General features: G+C 38.9%; 1 protein-coding gene across 1 annotated transcript; it reads left to right on the top strand.

Annotated features, from left to right (window-relative positions):
• The first annotated feature begins 11,881 nt into the window (after positions 1-11,881).
• On the top strand, positions 11,882-18,375 carry IL26 (interleukin 26). The gene is made up of 5 exons (XM_072331651.1): positions 11,882-12,052; positions 12,464-12,520; positions 13,926-14,057; positions 18,147-18,212; positions 18,289-18,375. Exons 1-5 carry the CDS (start codon positions 11,882-11,884, stop codon positions 18,373-18,375), a joined length of 513 nt encoding a protein of 170 aa, XP_072187752.1.
• Positions 18,376-19,051: the final 676 nt, after the last annotated feature.

Here is a 19,051-nt window from a genome sequence, read left to right as displayed (position 1 = left end):
AAAAAACCCAATCAGATTAGCCTTGACGGAATGTCTCCCAGAGTTCTTACTATTACCCACATTGATTAACTACTGCGCAAAAAATCCTGCCCATAGATGTAGCACATTTTTCAATCTGTACCAGACGTAGCAGATCAGGTGGGCATAGATGGACACATATTACCGCCTTCTTTGAAAATGAAGACTGCAGAACAGCGTTTGTTGCTCCACTTCAGTGTTGCACACTGGTTATTTTCAAAGGCATGCTCCTATCCTGCTCATCTGCACCGGAATAAGACAACTCTCTGTATATCATAGGCTGAGATTTGACACCTCTGAGTCATCTTTGGCCGAGGTAGGCAGTGCCCCGTAGCCAGGAAGTTTTCAGCCTTTGACTTCAAAATCTCCCTTGTGTATGTTGCCCTCTTCTGACCTTTACCTGAAAAGCTGGAACTTTAGACATTCAGAAATTAGTTTTGTTGCTGATATTTAATGGTAACTTATTTTAAGGTAATAATTTTGTAGTAATTTTACGGTACTTGTATTTATACAGATTAATTAAAACATAGCCACAGGGATGTATTTATGGAGACCAGAGGCTTCAGAGTGAGCTGTAAAATTAAAACTGCTGTGTAATATTTATATGCAGATGGATTGTTTTATAAATGCTTATTTTTTTTTAATTTATTATAATAAAGAGATATTGGTTTTCAAATACTGCCATCTTACAGAGCTTTTCTCTTTTACTGAAAGGCAAGGGAGGTGGCGTATCGTGCCTGGGGGGCTGCTGGGCTGAGTCACTGTATTCTTGTATCCAGAAAGGGTGCAAACTCAGTCTGGGGACAGGATTCTTCACTGAATCTGAAATTTCAGTGTACCACAGGCCAGGGCTTTGTGGGGAGTGTGTGGATCAGCCTTTCTTGTGGGGAGATGCTGGAAAAATAGCACTCCTGAGAATCTTTGGTGTGGTTCACTCAATCTGCCTAAGTAGTTCTCCTAAGGTAAGGTCCTATCTTGAACGGCCACTGGCAGAAAGTTTCAGACTGTCCGCCCCTGAGTCAGATGAGACAGAGATAAATGGACAAGTAGCAGGAACTACATGAAAACTCACTGACCCATAGTGCTAAGACAAAGAAGTGCTCAGCAGCACCATGGATTTGGGAGCATTCAGAAGAGAACTGCTTGGTGTCATTATCAGTTCCTTCAGCAGCGTCCCCTGGGCAAACAAGTTGCTCTGGTACACCCAGGATCATTAGTGGCTGCATGAAGGTTAAAGAGGTCAAAAAGCATCCAAATAGTGAAAGAAAAAAGTGTTCTAAAGAGATATCTTTAAGACTCCTCATGAGTGGGTATTGTGATGTGCTACAAATACTGGCAGGAAAATATTTCTGCCTGTGTAGCTTCCTCAGTTACTCAAAGAGAAATCAAAACTAATCCAGTTGTAGTTGCAATGTCTTACATCAGGTGCTGTAATGAATTAGCATTAAAGCAGTATTAAACTATGCCTTGTTGATTGTGATCCAGAGGGATTTCAAGACAAAAGCAACCATCCATACCCAATAAGGAAATTTTTTATGAGAGCTGAAATAACACTTGTAGGAACTCACGTTCTAAACTGATACATGATCCATCTGGGTAACGATGTTCATCACCTGTCAAACTAGGTGCAATCAGCATGGTTTACTTTGCTCCACACTCTCCTTTCTATCTCACAATGTAGGAATTATGTGCCTGTTCACAGGCAAGGAAGAAGTGACCCAACAGAGATAGCCAGCTAGGCTTTGTTACCATGTGACAGCTTTAGGGATTTAACCTTTTATTATATTGAAAAGGATATTCATTTTCTTACTTGTGACATAAGAAATTATATTGTCATGAGTTCTTGGCTGACAGCCTTTATCATTCAAACTTGCAACAGCTGACAGCAAAGAGAGGGAAGCTAAACACAAATTAGGGAATTCATCTCACTGACTATCGATGACCTTCTCCCAAAGATATACTTGACTCCCTTTACAGGTGATGGAAAGTAAAAAGAATTATCCAGGTGTGATTTGTTTGAACTCCATTAGAAGTTTATAAAGATAATGCCACCAAACAGAATGAGGTGGAATTATTCTAGAAATACTTGTCTTCTTCCTTGTTTAGAAAGACTAGACCAAGAACTACTTGCGCTATTGCTCACTGATATAATCTCTTTACCAATGGATGATTAACTTCCTTCTTTTTTCTACTTTTTCTATTCCCCTTCTACATTGTCCTTTTTTTTAAGCTGCACTACCCAGAAATGTCAGATGCATCTCTTGAACTTTCCATGTTCTGGCTAAACCTAAACAAACCATTTGTCCACAAGTGCAGAAGACAGTCATTCATCTATTTATTAACTTCTCTAATCTTGAAAATCAACAGCTAAAAGATTCTACAGCAGAAACCTAATGAGCTGGAGCCCTGAAAATGTCACACAGCAGGATAGGCAGAATGTCCTACTAAGTTTTTTCTTGCAGGACACATGTGGCTTGTGGATGTGTGACAGATGGCAGGTAGGATTTCCCTTACAGCAGGGGAAATGTCTGGGACAGTTACTGACCAGAAGAAAATAAAGATGTACTTCCAGTCAGGCATGCTGGGTTTCATTTCAATCAATAGTTACAGCTCAGAAAAGGGAAATAGAATTGAAATATTTCATTCTGACGTTTTCTAAAGAAAATAGTTTTGCACTTGGAAATAGTGCTTCGGTTCAGAGTTTTACCTACGTTTTCTCTCAAATGATAAAAAGAGATTTGAAAGCACAATTTGTTGTTTCATTTTGAGTTGGATGAGTGCTTTGGGTTGACTCCAAATTAATTTTCTGTCTTGATTTTTCAGTTGGGTCACCCAACAGAAACTCTGTTGCTCACACAATTCTAATTTCCGTTGCCCTATTTTCCTCTCCTCACTCCTGCCCAAGACAAGTCACGGACAGTTTGCGATTCCAAGAGGTCCTTGACCTAACGTTGTTAGGGAGGGCATCTGCTCCACATCCTCCACTGAGAACACCTCTGCTGCAGATGGTGATGGACTTCTCACAGGGCACAAAATGGACAGAACTACCTACTGCCAAATTTGCTTCTGGTTGACTTTTCCTTCCTGTTGCTCACAGCTGGGGACCGGAACAGACACTTTTTTTTGCTAAATAGATAACTATAAAACATTTGTCTAACTCTGAAACTTCATGTAGAGAAAACAAGGGAACCCAATGCAGAGAAGTTTCCACATCCTGCTCAGTAAGTATTGGTGACATGGTAGGAAACCTCTCTTAAATACATCATATTGAGCATTACTCAGTTACAAGATTTACATATTCTGTGTCTGAATATATACTCTTTAAGTGACCTAGAATAAGAAAGTTTTTCCAATTTGCTGCTGGAACTGTATTCTAGAGAATGCAAAGAGGTGAAGCTATCCCAATGGTTATCCAGCAGCCTGTGCTTTAAAGCACAGCTAAATAAATTCTACTTTAAAGAAGTTATGGATTGCATATGGATTGCATTGAACAACCATAAATGCCTGATAATCCTTTCATTCGTAACTGTAACCAGTAGCCAATAGATGTTTGTTAAATGAGCGTGATCTGGAGCAGAACTGGCCTATTATTGTGAAGCAGGTTTGGCAGAGACGTTGATGTCAGTCTCAGGCTCATTACTGATGTTGCTGATTACAGCTGTTTGTGAAAAAGATGAAGGCCATGTAAAGAAGAAAAACCTAAACACATTTCTGTAGGACTCTGGGGATATTTGGGAGGCAGTTACCCAATTACATGGTACATAAAACAAGATACTTGGATTAGAAAGCAGTGCAGCCTCTTGTGAGATCCAGACCATGATTCCATGTTGTTCAAGAATTTGTTAGCAAGACTTATTTGGGTGAGATAAATGGTTAAATACAAAATGTGCTGAGGCTGATGATATTTCTGGGGCCACGTGTGGCTCTAAAATTGTATCTATTTATAGCAACCTTTTTTGAGATAACTAATAGCCAGATCTTATCAGGTGAACTGTACGAATTTCAGCACTAACAAAAGTGCTAAACCTCTGTGTAAGTGAAAAGGTTTATTCTGAAGTCTAGGCAGTTGCTCTCTGCTTAACCTTTAAATTTCAAATCTCTGACCAAATATATTGATATCTGTCTTTGCATTTGTAATACACTGATAAAAGATTTAGAAAGGAAAGTATTCTTGCATCTTTCCTTCTCTAAGAAAAAAAATAAGAAGAATCAACTTATTTTCAACAAATTGACTCGTGAAACCTAAATGTAAATGTTTTCTTGGTTATAAAGTTTATTAAGGCACGACATTAAATATATGTAGCTAACTAGACTTTGTCTTAAGTTAATACTTCTCATCACACGTCTCCAAATTTCTGGTTTGCATTTCTTTAAAATGTAATTCCTGCCACTCCTGAACAGCAGAAGAAGATTCAGATTCTCTCTCTTTCTTGTGTTTTATCCCCCCCCAAAATGAATAACTGACATCTTAGATAGATAATCCCAGATTTAGAATCCCAGGTTTAGAGGTATCAGATCTGATATTCATTCTTTCTCAGATAGGTAAAAAATGGAGAACACTTGTTTGTCATGCACAGAATTTAGCAAAAATGCATGTCTTGTTTATAAGCATGAGCTTGATAAGTACAACACAGTGGTCATTGCTGTTGCACATAAGAGAAGATAAATAATGTTCAGAAAAGCATTTGGTTTGGTGGGATCCATGCCTTTCTCAGAAAATGCAAGACTGTTACTTAGACACTCATCTTAGTTTAAGCTTGGGTGGAACTGTTTTCTTCAGTGTCTGGCATGGTGCTCTGTTTTGGTTCTAGGAGAAAAACAATGATGATAACACACTGATGTTAATAGCTGCTGCTATGCAGTGTTGTACTGAGCCAAGGCCATTTCCAGCAAAGGGCCCAAGGAGATGGGAAGGAACAGAATTAGGACAGATAACTTACTTTAACTAGATAAGTAGATATTCCATACCATATGACATCATGCAGAAGGAGTTTTAAAGGGGGTGGGAGTTCATCTGGCTCTCTTCTGCTGAGCTTTAGTTGGGGGACTGTGAGCAATTCCTTGTTCATCACTTGTTATATGTGTTCATATATATATGTATATATTTGTCATAATTATTATCCTTTTCTTTTCCTCTAACTTAGTAAATAGTTTTATCTCAACCCACAAGTTCTACTTGTTTTTTTTATTCTCTTCCCCATCAGACTGGGAATGGGGTAAGCAAACAAATGGCTGTGTGGTGCTCAGCCATATGCCAGGTTAAACCACAACACCAACTGTCTGATTTAACTTGACATAAGGTTGAAGCCTCCAAAACAGGAATCTGCTCAGTGATGGCTTCATGCTCGCATTTTCAAACTGTCAGTGATCCAACTGTTACATGACAAGAACTTCTGGTCAGTGACTGGGATTAAAAACAAAGCAGTGGCCAACCCTACAATCCAGCAAGCCAGTACAATTGGCTTACTCATTTTCATAGTGACCTTGTATCAGTCATGTTCCTTACCTTGGGTGCCAGAAAACTAGCCAGCTACTAGTTGGTAGCCTAGTGATGCTGGAAATATATACTTAATAATAAAGAATATGTTTTAGGCTAGAAGAACATGCAAGTTTCTCTGAAAATAGGAAGAATAGAGCAACTCATCTTTTCTAGGCTTCTGAAAAGTAAAACAGAGAATGCCTCAGAGATGCAGTTTGAAGTTTTGGCCAAGAGGGCTGGGTTTATGCTGTAACCTCATTATCAGAACTGAGGTAAGAGAGAGGTTGCAAGTTGACAAATTATCTCCTGTTCTTTGCAGGGATAAATTAAATGTTTGCTTTCAGAAGTGACAGAATAGTAAGAACAAACCTCAGTAGAACTCAGAGCTCTTGTCAAATATTTCAGACCTGGGGTGCTTTTCAGATCTTGCATGATCGGGGTATAAAAAAGAAGAATGATGATAAAGGATTACTCTTTTCTTCTTTTTTCTTTCCTTCTTTAAATGCTTGTTTAATAATGGACTTTTTTTTTTCCACTGGAATATTTTACTTCATTTTCCACCAGTAGAAGACGGGTTTTGTGAAGAAATGAGTTTTTGCTACTTTTCTACTGAAGCATTGATTTTCTCCTGGAAAACCACATAGTGCTGTTCAAATATGGAAAAAAAAAAAAAAAAAAAAGCCAACCTGTTTTCAATGATGGTTCACAGTAAAAGGTGGATATTTATTCTTTTAAACTGAAAATATTTTCATGTGAAAGTTCAACAATTTTTGAACTAGTTTCAAATTCAGTCCTACAAACATTTGGGATTCTTCAAACTTCTGTTACGGATACAAAGTTAATAAAATATATGGGATTTTTAAAGCCAAGGCTCATGTCTATTGTTGTCATTTTGAGCATAAGGATTCCCTAAAAGCTTTAGTAAGCCTACAAACAATAAAATTTGGAATATTTCCGATTTCTTAAATGAATTAATCACCCCATTTGCCATTTGAAATACTGGGCTTCACACCAAATAGTGAAATAAACAGAAAAGTTCAGAGAACAGAGTTAAGCAAAGTTAGATATAATCCACGTTTTACTTTATGTCAACTTTCTAAAATCAGTTTAAATATTGTAGGAAATATGAAATGCATTATCTTCTGATTTTTAGATCTAATTATTATCATAATTTAGATTTGGTTGTACTTATTGTAATAGGATATTGTAAGTCAAAATCTTAATGTATGTTTTGATATTTGGTGCATCCATGTATGAGATACTCATATTTTGTGATATTTTTATCTGTAATTTATAGAATTTCTACAACAAACTCTTTTATTTAAATACTGTCAACAAGAAATGTAGATTTTACTCCACCTCCAGGTACTTATCTGTGCTTATCCATATGACCTATGCCTGCAGGATTTTACATGCTTTGGTAAATAAATTCAGTGTGAGTAATTCATTATTCAGCTCCTATATCTTCTGCTGGAAAATAAACACCAGATGTAATCATATCTACATATATATGTTTCCCTCAAAAAAAAAACCCTACTGATGAGATTCATTCAAAGTGATATTTCACAAAGAAAGCAGGTATGCAGTGGCAGTCAGTTCAACAGCAACTGGAGTTCACACCTTGAACAACATCCTTTGCCCACAGTCTTCTAGTCCAGCTCCCAGCTGTCACGGCTCAGAGAGCCCTCTGAGCACGATCTATTGGCACTGCCAATGTGATCACGGATAGACTGGGAGGAGAGAACAGAGAGAAACCACTTTAAAAGCTAAATTTTAGAAGTAAAAAAAAAATTACACAAAGCAAGAAAGGTAAAAAACAAACGAGCAACAACAGCAGCAAGAGAAGAGAGAACTGAAAAAAGAGGTACAAAGGTAGAAGGAGAGAGATTTTCAGTGTGAATGTGGTACTGTACAAACCAACCCACTTCCACCAGCCTAGCGGTTGTTGGCATCCTCCTCTCCCAAAGCCATGCCCAGGCTTCCACGTGGTTTGGTTTTTCCTTTTACAAGATTAGGACAGCTTTTTAATAAGGCTGTGATGACACTGCAAGAGAAAGCAAGCCGCAAATGTGTGAATATTCCTCTATGTGCAATAGCAAGCAAAGTTTGGAATAGACATCTACCAAAGTGGGGAAGCTGAGATGTCTGTTAATGCCCAGTATATCTGTAAACCAAGCAATAATTCCTCTGTATTGAAATTTTCTAATGAGAGTTTGATGGCATCAGACTAACATTTTAGAATGAGGTTAGAGATTGAATTAAACTTGTTATTAAGCAAGATCACTTAACTGGTTGATGGGAGCAATGTGAATGTGTCTGAACATTTCCTTATATTCTGTAGTCGCTTTTCTCAAATGGCAATTTGTCCATCAGAGTACAAGAGCATAACTGGTTAACACTATCTATATAAAGGTTTTATGGCAAATATTGATCCTTACCTAGCCATGAAGTGATTACTGATTTTTAGTTACACAGCTGGAGATACTGAACAGCATCCTGAGATATCCACGGAGTGCTGAGCATTCTTCCAAGGTACCTAACCAGTGGGTGCAGTGGTTCACAACTGCTATGAAATCTTGTTTATATGTTTAATACCCTTGTTTATTTTCTGTGTGTAGAGGGAAAAGATCAGTTTTAGTACCTTGGTGATTTCAAACTGGACCCTCTGTGCACTGTCTCTGGGGAGACTGAGCATGATAAATGCGGTTGAAGTAAGAATTGCTTGGCAGACGACTGCTGGCTGCCACCAAGCTGAAATACAGAGCCAGATCAGTAGCCCAGAGAGACCCAGCATGTGAGCCGGTCTGTGTCTTTTCCTGAAGATGAGAGGACATTACCAGTATGTTTTATAGCAATTCACATTTGAGACTTATTCATGAGATGTTACTCATACTGTGCAAAGAGATGCAAATGCCCAGAGGAAATGTAATTGGGTTTGGGGTTTCTTTTTTGTTTTATTTTATTTTTTTGCTTGGTTTTTCTTTTCCACCTAGGTTTGACTATGATTTCTGCTTTACCTAATATCTTAAATATTTATTAAGTTCATCTAAGTCATAGAGTGAATAAATGCTGTTTGTTTGTTTGTTTGTTTGTTTTAATTTTATTTTTTATTTTAATTTTTTTTGTATTCTACAGGTATTGGAACCTTCAGTTTTGGGAAAATCTCAACGGTCTTCATCATTACTCATCAAAACACATTTTGGAGCATAAATACTACAACTCTTCACGTAGACCTACTATTTTTCACAAGGCCAAACTTAACTGAAAAAGAATTGCTCATAGGAAGCATACAACTAATTTAGTTCTAGTTCTAGTTACACTAACAGGAAATAAAATGAACAGAAATTGTGAAAGATGAGAAGATTCAGAAGTAAGAAACTAGACAGGGTATTTTATGGATACAGATCAAAAAGCCAACTAAACTGCAAAACAATGAGATGTGTTTTGTTAACTTAAATTGACAAGGAACTTCGTAGCAGTGGTAGATGCATCTGTTCGCTTTACACAGACCAAGAGAATGTAATATTAATAATGTTTAGTTAACTCATATAGTTGGAGCCAGTTCCATGGTTAACAATAAAATGGTGAAAAAAAGTGATGCTCCTGTGCACTGAGCCTGCATTCAAGTGGATTGCTGCATTTGTAAATTACACGCAGCCCTCTTTGAAACTCAGTCCCTAGCCAGGGCAAATTGGGCAAGATTTTCTTCTCTAATATGTTGTCTACTCTGTTAGTTTTTTCTTGTTCTTAGTGGTTTTCTTTCTTTTTTATTCAGATGACCTTAAACTTTACATAATTTGTATTAAAGTAATGAATGAAAGTAAGTTTCATGTTCTATCAGTATTGTGTTGTTCCTTAAGTATTCATGATGATATGCACCTAAATTTGTCTGTACTGTGAGAAACCACTTGCACTTGGGTGATCTCCTTAAATTCCTACAGTGCTCTACTCACATCTGGAAGTCAGCATGCTTCGTGGTGTGTTTGGCTGCTGTCCTCAGGATAGCTTAGGAAGTATCAGTTCTACCATGCACACAAAGCTTTGCAGTACTTTTCAGTGCTCATCTCCAAAAGAGCCATGTCCCTGAATGTCTTTCTTCCTCTACTTCACACAACTTAAGAACACTGAGTAATATCAGTTCTTTTGTGTTCTATATTATTTATAACATCACTATAAGGTGCCGAAGTGGCATTAAAATACAGTGCATGGAGCACTAAATGAGGCTCTCCACTCAAAAAGAAAACAAATTAAAAAAAATCTTTGTTCTGAACAGGTAACAGAAAGTTAACTGCCTTTACAGGATCTGATACTAAACAGTACCCACCATCCTCCTATGACAGGAAAGACCAGGAAAACCTATATCCTATATTATTTTTTAATATGGACACCATGCATCTACATCCATCTGTATCCATTTACACCACCCTATGGAAAAGTTAGCCGGATTCAGCAAGACGTGTGCTGAGTCACCATGGAAGCTCTCTAAAGCCCAATTCAGCAGTGTAACTACTATAGCACGGTGGTAGGAGCTTGCAGAACAGACAAAATGAAACTTGTGGGTTCAAGGGTTTTCCAGCAACAACAGGAGTTTTCGGAGATGTTTAAAATTATTGATTTTCTTGTGAAAAGCCATTACAGACTGACTACGTGACACATTTATTCCATCTAGAGTAAAACTATTGACCAGTGAATACCACACCTTGGGGAAAGTGAGGCAGTTCTGCATTCTGACACTTCATCTGGTATTGTCTGAGATCCTTCTCTAGGAGCAAGCTAAAAGATAGTGGTTAATCTGCTGTCCACATGCCTTGTATGCTGGTCTTTAGTGTATCTCAAAAAACAAATCTGACAGCATTTAGAGAGCTTAAACACAGACCAGAGATCAAATGAGCACTATAGTGCACACAGGGCTTCAGGTCTCTATCATCTCCACTTACCAAAGGTCTTAGCTCTCCTCCTCTTGTCAATTCTCTTTCGTCCTGAGCATCAGAAGAATAGAGTGAACCTACTGGAATATGTGGATTGGACTTGTAGTAAAACCCTTTTCCAGGAGATGTTACAAGTGAGATCCCTGGAGCTGGATGTGAGTCCATCTTGACCTGGAGAATGCATACACATTTGTCTGCATAAATAGCCAATGGGATCAATGCTGGAGTAAAGTTATTATCTAGGTTGTCTCATCCTTTCTCCCAAACCTGCTGTCACTATTGGTGGTAGAACCGGTACGCTGGACCAAAAGCTGCTTTCTCCTATTTCTGTCATACAACACAGCTGGCCATTGGGTCTTCATGGCTGACTTACACCAGTTCATGACTCATGAACTCATGAGCCTCATGTTGATGGTATCACTTCAGGATTTCCAAGTCTATCTTTGATGTGATGTTCCTTCTATGAATGGAGTGATACCTGAGGTGAATTGCTCCTGGCCATCCAACTGGGATGGGCAGCTCTGTTCCTTTCAGCATTTGGCAGGCCAAAAGCAGGCCGCAGATACAGACTGCCCGATATCTGTTTGGACATGACTGTAGAAAAGCAAGCATCAGTCTCCATGGTTTTAGTGTGATAACCTTCCTGGTGGGTGAGTTGGAACCTTTCATGCCATTTCCTTTGGTTCTTGGTGGGCTCTTAAGGCAGCTTGGTAGCCAGGCATGCCCTGGTCCATGAGGAGAGTCCCAAATGGAGCCCTGCTTTCCATGATGTGCAACCTGCTGGCACTACAATTTCAAATCTTGCCCTAGCAAAAGATTCATAAAAGCCATTAAAATAAGTAGCAAAATCCTTTACTACTAGCTGCTGTATACCTGAAAAAAAGCACTTAAAAATGGACCAGACAATGAAAAATTAAAACCAATGTCATCCAGCTTCCTTATACATAACCAATTTTCTAAAATGTTTTAATGTAAACAAGCAAATAATTTTCTGTCTCTGGGCCACTACCTGTTAGAAAATTGCTGCCAAAAGGTTTTGTGGAAAAAATAAGTTTTAAAAATTCATGTTTGGTATAATTTGTTACGAAACCAAACTAACCAGCTCAAGTACTTTTCCTTCAAATGACCACCAATTAAAAGAAAGACTTCTCACATGAGAGGGAAGTTCTACTTTCTTGGAAACCTTGGCCCTGCTGCCAGTAAATATGGAGATATCGTTCAGAAAACGTCACAGATGATTGTGGTAAAACTTGTTGAAAGTGGAGCAACACGTATAAAAAAGCACAGCAACAATACTAATGAGCCAGCACACGAGCATTAGGTTATCTACATGAGCATCTCAGTGCAGAAGCTGCATTGAGGGTTAACAAAATTAGGTTAACCTCTGTCATCTAACCAGTCTTGCTGTATCACATACGCTGCTGTGACTGTAGAGCACGAAGATTTGGGAGCGAAGATGAAAGTACAATCTATTTTCAGATCTGGGCATTTGTTAGTTCTACTTTGTCTTTTCACTGTAGAAGGCAAAAAGTTACCTACAGGAAAGCATACCTGCCGGAAAGGACTACTCTCCCAAGTGACAGAGAACCTATATACCAAGGCATCTAGTTTAAAATCATCTGTTCCTGTAAGTTGATCCCACTAGCTGAAGTTTATTTTATTTATGGATGCTTCTTTGGCAGCTTCGTTATTGATCACCTGGACACTTCAATAAGCTGAATGATGGTCTTGAGAGAAAGGATAACGCTTCTTCTACTCCTTTAGTAAAGATGGGGAGAAAAAAGAGGATGTATGAAGAGGTGGAATGAGTTTGCCAAGGTCATGGAAGAAGTCCATAGGCAGACAGACTGGGACTGGAACACAGACTTATGGAATCCTCATCCTACATCTGAATAAGATTATTGTTATTACCATGACTAGAACACACCCTGGTAGGAAACACTACTGTACAGAGTTAAGTTTTGTACAAATTAGACTAAAAGCTCTTTCTCCCTTCCTCTTCTTAGATTAATTAATACTAGCACATTGTATTTTACAGAAGGATCTCATCAAGAATACAAGACTTCTAAAAAAGACAACAAAAATGCTGTTTATGGTAAGATTCATACTTCTGTTTTTCCACTTTATTGCATTTATTTTCCTTTGGTCTGTAGCGATAGGAAGGAATGACAGCTGACACAAAAGTTAGTTGTGTTTAATTGTGAAGTGCTCTATGTTTCTTAGAGCCATAACTTTAATGGAATTCTCTGCTTAGAGGAAGAATATTACATCTGCCCCACAGAAACTGACTTTCCTATGGGACATGAGGGGAGAAGTGACTGTAGTATGAGGAAAAAGAAATGGATATGAGAAGCCTGGCTGGAGGCATTTGTCACTAACTGGTTGCAGTGGTACTTTCCTTGGAGCATTGGGGTGACAGAGTCTACTGCATTGTGAAGGAGCATGTTTGTAACAGCTCTTGCTCCTCCCTTGTATTCTTTACCATGTGTGATCATCTTCAGCAATGCTTTTTAGGTACAACCTCATTCACGTGAGGGCTGAGGCCAAATTCACCATCCTGGCAGCTGAGCCACCTTCTGTGAGGCTACACAGTACTGCAATCCAGGGATTTTGAAGAGTGGCCAGGACACCCAAGCAGCCAATATCTGCTTTGGGCTTAGACCTCTGCAAGTGCCATAGAAGAGGGAGATTTGATTCCCCAAATACAATTTGTCATGGAAGTGAGACAATGAATTCATGGATTCTATTTGTAGGTGACTACAGCTGTGTGAGATGCTTTAGCATCTTTTATGCAGAGATGTAGTCAGTAGGGCAGACTGAGTCAGTAGAGTCAGTCAATGGAGATGTATTGGCCTTTGAACTTCTGGGGATCTCACTGAGTGGATCCAGGATCCTTACTTTGCCAGTGACAGCTGTAGCTGTTTTCCTCTTCTGATGGGAATTTTGCAACCAATATTTGGTTCTATTTCTTAAAAATAAACATATAGCCATTTGAAATTCCTTCAGGTGATCAAGATATCCTACAGATCAGTAAGTTATTACATAAGGTGGTCTCTTCTGGAGCAGCAGTTGGGGCTGGGTGAGATTCCTTAGACCATCTTGTGTGACATGGGACACTGGTGTGGAGGAATCAGACAATGACACCCACAATCACCCCTACAATGTAGCCAAGATTATCTGTCTTAACTCCCCTATTGATCTTCTGTTTATTCCTTGTGCATTAAATAATGTGTTGCTGTCTGTTCTGCTCATGGCTTATCTTACTGAAACTCCTTGCTGTGTCAGTGCAACATCGTCCTGACCTATCTTCAGAAACCTCAGGGGTATACTGAGATATTTTTTAAAAAAGGATGCAATTTAACGGGAGTCTGAAGTTCTTGAAAATATTTGTATCAATTACATGCTTTCTAACCACATGTATTTTTATGAACGTAACATTTTAGACAAAATTTGACTTGTGAGATTTTCATTCGTCAACTTCTTACCTGCTTTGTTTTCAGACAAATTGCAGTGTTCGAGATCAGCTCCTCTCATTCTACATGAAAAACGTTTTCAGTCATCTTGGAATGGAAAGTGAAAAGTTGTACGTTATTAGTGCCTTCCGGGTCCTGCAAGAGAACATGAATGCCTGTGTGAGTATACTACTGAGAGCTAAACTATGTCAGTCCAGATAAGAGGCTAGGAAAGGGTTATATCATATTTTTTTGACAGGTAAAGAGCGTAATTCAGAATCATGATGTGCCCTATGTTGCAGAGGACTCAGCTTCCCAAGGGCTTACCTCTGAGCCTGGGGAGATTTCACACCACTGGTTTCCTCCCCAGCTGTGTCTTCAGGAGGTAGGAGAGGTGGTGGAGATGACATAGGTACTCTGACTCACATATTATCTCTACTCCACCACACTGAATCTGGAAAGAGCCAATGGTTTCTCATAAGCAAGCAGTGGCATGCAGTGATACAGAGTTGGGAAAGAACACCTGTAAAATTTCCAAGCAGAAGGGACATGGGAATGCTGGTCAACAGCTGGCTGAACATGAGACAGTAGTGTGTCCACGTGACCAAGAAGGCCAAAGGCATCCTGGCCTGCATCAGAAATAGTGTGACAGTCAGGGCTAGGGGAGTGATTGCCTCCTTGTATGCAGCACTGGTAAACTGCACCTCAAATTTGGGTCCCTCACTACAAGAAGGGCACTGAATTGCTTGAGTATGTCTAGAGAAGAACAGAAGCTTGTGAAGGAACTAGAAAACAAAACATATGAGAAGTGGTGGAGGGAACTGGAGCTGCTTAGGTTGGAGAAAAGAATGCTGAGGAGAGACAGCATCACTCTCCTCTCTGCTGCTACCTTAAATGAGATTGCAACAAGGAGTGTACTGGTCTCTTTTCTCAGGTAACGAGTTATAGAATGTTAGGCAACATCCTCATGTTGCACAAGGGGAGATTTAGACTGGTGATGAGGAAGAGTTTCTTCACTGAAAGATAGTTAGGATTGGAAGGGACCACTGAGTGATATGGTGGAGTTGCCATCCTTGGTGGTGTTTGAGAGATGTTTGGGCATGATTCTTAGCTACTTGGTTTAGCACTGGACTTGTAGTGTTAGGTGGGGAACTGGACTTGATTCTTGAGGCTTTTTCTAACACAGTGATTCTATGATTCTGTGGTTCTATGACATGGGATAAACCACAAAGGAGCAGCTTTCATGTATTTGCTATGCACAGAGTTGAAACTGTTGTCCACTGGCAACATGTCCCAAGAACGAATTTAGGTGTCCCACAGAAGAGGTGCTTCTACCAATACCATGGCATCATCCCACCTCACAAATGACACCAGGACAGCAGTTAGTACACACTTTAGCCAATGCAAATATTCACATAGATTAAAGGATGATACTAAAATGACCCCATTGCTTGTGGGATGGTTCTCTTCCCCCTCTTGTAACATACATGTTAAGCTGCAGAATGTCCTGAGAGGCCATACTTCCTGGCTCTTCTTTTAAGGGTAGATGAATAAAACAGGATGTGCCTTAAAGCTTTATCACCCATAGTTATTTTTTTTTCTCTCCAAAACCTGTAGTCTTTACAAGTCACAGGGTCACAAAAGTCAAATGTGTGTTAGGATTTAATGCAACCATGAACAGTCAGGCAAATGTCTATGCTGATTTTAAAAAGTGAAGGCAGAATGAAAAGTCCATGAAATGTTATTGAATTATAACTTTGTCTTATCTGAAACGTGTGGTAGTATGTAAGAAAGGGACATTGGTTCTATATGCACACAAATATTTGCAGTTCAGAAATAAACAACTTCAGACATCCCTTTGCAGTGCTGTATCTTAGAACACGACCACAATATTTATACACGTACAAATGTTCAGATCTCAATGGGAGAAAACTCCTCCAGCTCTCAGGTTCAGCATTTAAGCCATACTACATAATTACAACTTACTATCATACAAGAATTCAATACTCTATTATAATTATCTGTGTCTGTCAAAAACTCCAGGTACTGGAACAATACAACAATACAACAATGCAACATAATTGAAAGAGATTCCATTCTTATCTAGAAAATTGTCCAACAATTACGCTGCATACAAGTGCCAGTTCGCATAGGGGAGTTCAGACTATAAACTTTGACTCAGTTCAACACATCTGTTATTCTGACATGCCATCAGTGACTGGAGCTAACTATATATCTTAGCAACATCTGTTTCTGTGCTCTATGGAGACAAAATGCAGTGCATTTCTCAAAGATACTGAATTCTTTTCATAATTAGTACCAGTATTCCATCCAACACAAATATAAACAAAACAATTCAAATTTTCCAGTCTTAAATGTATATATATATTGGTAGGAAAGAAAGGACTTCCACTTACAATAGAAAAACAATGACTGTTTTGAAAATCATGACTTGTCACAATTTTCTAGAGGACACCTCATTTCTGGAAATGGTAACGTTTTTAAAAGAATTTTTAATAATTCAAAGTCAACAGTAGAAATAACATATGGAAGAATAACAGAAATTGTTACCAGAATGAAAGTAATGAATCTTCTGCTGATTCATAGTTTGTGATTTCTCCACCATATTATTCTGTCATCAATTTATGGATGAATCCTTTAATGTTTATTATATAGTTGAATTGTAAGATGTTTGTCAGAAGAGATTTCCACCATGGCAACACAGGAAATTAATCTTCTTTCATGGGTTACGTTCTTTATACAAGTGAGGGAAACAGTGGCACCTTTACGTACATACACACCCTGTATTCTTTTGTGAACTCTAGGTCTAATTCAGCCAAGTGGACTGGCAAGCCTACTGCTTAAAAATCCTAATGGTACTTGATTCCAAACCACTTCCAAAGAGTACAATATTGTCATGATTTTAACCTTCTAAAATCTCCAAATCCCTTCTCTGCAGTGAAATCAAGTTCTTTCACTTAAGACTATGACTGCACTGTAAAGGAATTTTCTTGGATCCTGGGGAAATCCATCTGCAGCACCACTGTCCTCAGCAAAAGCTCATTTACTTGCTCATTTGCACTATTTAGGTGGCAACTATGTGAGAACAGCAGCTGCTTCTGGGGATATTTCTACATCAATAGGAGGTTGAAGAAGTTTTTTCTTGTATTTGAATGGAGTGCAAAAAGGCAATGCATTGACTGTAGGATTTTTAATATTGCTCTATCATTGCAAATGGAGCTTGTAGTTCTTTAGTAGAGATTGCAGCATAGCTTGAAATGACCAAGCTTGCTTTCTTGCTCTTTTTTTCACTTGCTCTGAAATACTTGTGTGGAAATCTGCAAAATGCAAACTGACCTTTAAAAAAAACAAAAAACAAAACAAAAAAAAATCCAAAACCCCAACCAAACAAAAAAGCAAGCAAAAAAACACACATTATGAAGAACTGCCCCAGTTAGAAGATTATTAAGGGCTTAAAAACACAAGTTACTTCTATTTACATTTTCAGTTTGCAAGGCGATTTTAGCACATGCAGAAAGTAACTTGAAAAGAAAATCTGTGCTCCTTTTAGGTTTTAGGTGAAAAGATGGACTTACTGCCTGTTAAAGTGGTCACCTCTTTTCAAATGAATTCAGGACCTTCACATCTTTTCCAAATTATTGGCTTTGTCTGTAAACTGGAAAATACCAGCTAAGTCCACTTTTTTTCCACAGAAGGACTTTCCCTTGGAAAGCAGAGAGATGGGAAGTCAGGTAGCAGCGCTGAAGGTGTTGCTTAGAAAGTTTATCCAGAGTGCTCCAAAAAAATCAACCAAAAAATCACAATTAAAAGAGTTGTGATGCACACCTGTGAGCATGCAGATTGGGCACAGTGAGCAGCTAATGGTGGCACAGCTGTAGGTGCCAGTTTGGGGACCCCCTGGCAGCTGTGCTGCCAGGCTGAAAATTCAAGTGAAAGGACCTGAGCCTTACAGCTAGGTTGCACCACACAAAAGCTGCCACTGATATAAAGACCCCTGGGATAAGTAGAAAATGTGCAATATGAAGGCTATGTGATACCTATATTACAGTTTTTGTAGTGTGATCTCAATTTTCCAGAAAGCACACGAGTAAAACAACACTTCTGTAATAGGAGGAGGTGCTGATTTCACACATCTTACACATAGTCCGATGGTGCCACACTGTGGGTTTGTCTCTTCCTCACTGCTTTTGTATTTCCATCAGCATCCTTGTTGCAACAAGCTCTTTTGGTTTCTTCTCACCCCTTCAGCTTCCATGTGCTCCATCCACAAGGTTAACTTCTGCTGTCAAAAGTATAAAGAAAACATTTCTTAAGGTAAGAGCAGGAGGTGTTGGCTCCTGCTTTGATGGTGTGGGTGGTTTCACTTCTAACGCCTTTATCTTCTTGACAGCTTAGGGAGAAGGGGGTCTACAAGGCCATCAACGAGCTCGATATTCTCCTTCCCTGGATTCAGGCCTACATCCAAACCATAGTATGAGGAACAAGGAGGTGACTGACAACACATCACCTCTATATTAGGAACAGATCCTTACCCAAAGGGCCTGACAAACACCTGTGCTGGATGTACAACTTGCCTGGCAGCAGCTCCACCACCCTGGAGGAGAGGTCTTGTAAATAAAGAGCAGAAAGAGGGACATTCAAGATCTTTCAGAGTTCTCATGGCTGCTATGCCTACCTTCAGTACACAAGCAGCTCGTTGAACAGTTACAGCATGATGTGCTTCATGTCCTGCCCGCCAGCTTGTTGCCTCACAAGCAGCCCCCAGATGTACTGCGTGAGCTCACCTAGTAGTCTACCACACGGATCAGGATCTAGCCATGCCTTGTGTCACCCCTGTGTGATTTTGATTTAAAGTAATGTGGAACCCTTCAGAACCCCCGCTCCTAATATATATGTATATATATATATACATATGTATGTATATTAATGTATTTAATGGACATGTAAATATGCACAAGCCATTCTACATCTAAGGAAGAAAAAATAAGTACACGATGCTTATCATTATTATTAACTTAAGGTAATAATTGATACTTAATAAACATACTCCACTTAATGACAAAAATTTGGTCTATGACTCATGCATGACCTTCTCAAGTCACACACTCTAACTGAGAACACATAGTGCAGAGCACGTAATTAGTTGATTGCCA

Source organism: Excalfactoria chinensis, chromosome 1, assembly GCF_039878825.1.
Source record: "Excalfactoria chinensis isolate bCotChi1 chromosome 1, bCotChi1.hap2, whole genome shotgun sequence".
NCBI lineage: Eukaryota > Metazoa > Chordata > Aves > Galliformes > Phasianidae > Excalfactoria > Excalfactoria chinensis.
The sequence above is the reverse complement of the archived record's forward strand: the minus strand, read 5'-3'. Positions and strand labels throughout refer to the sequence as shown.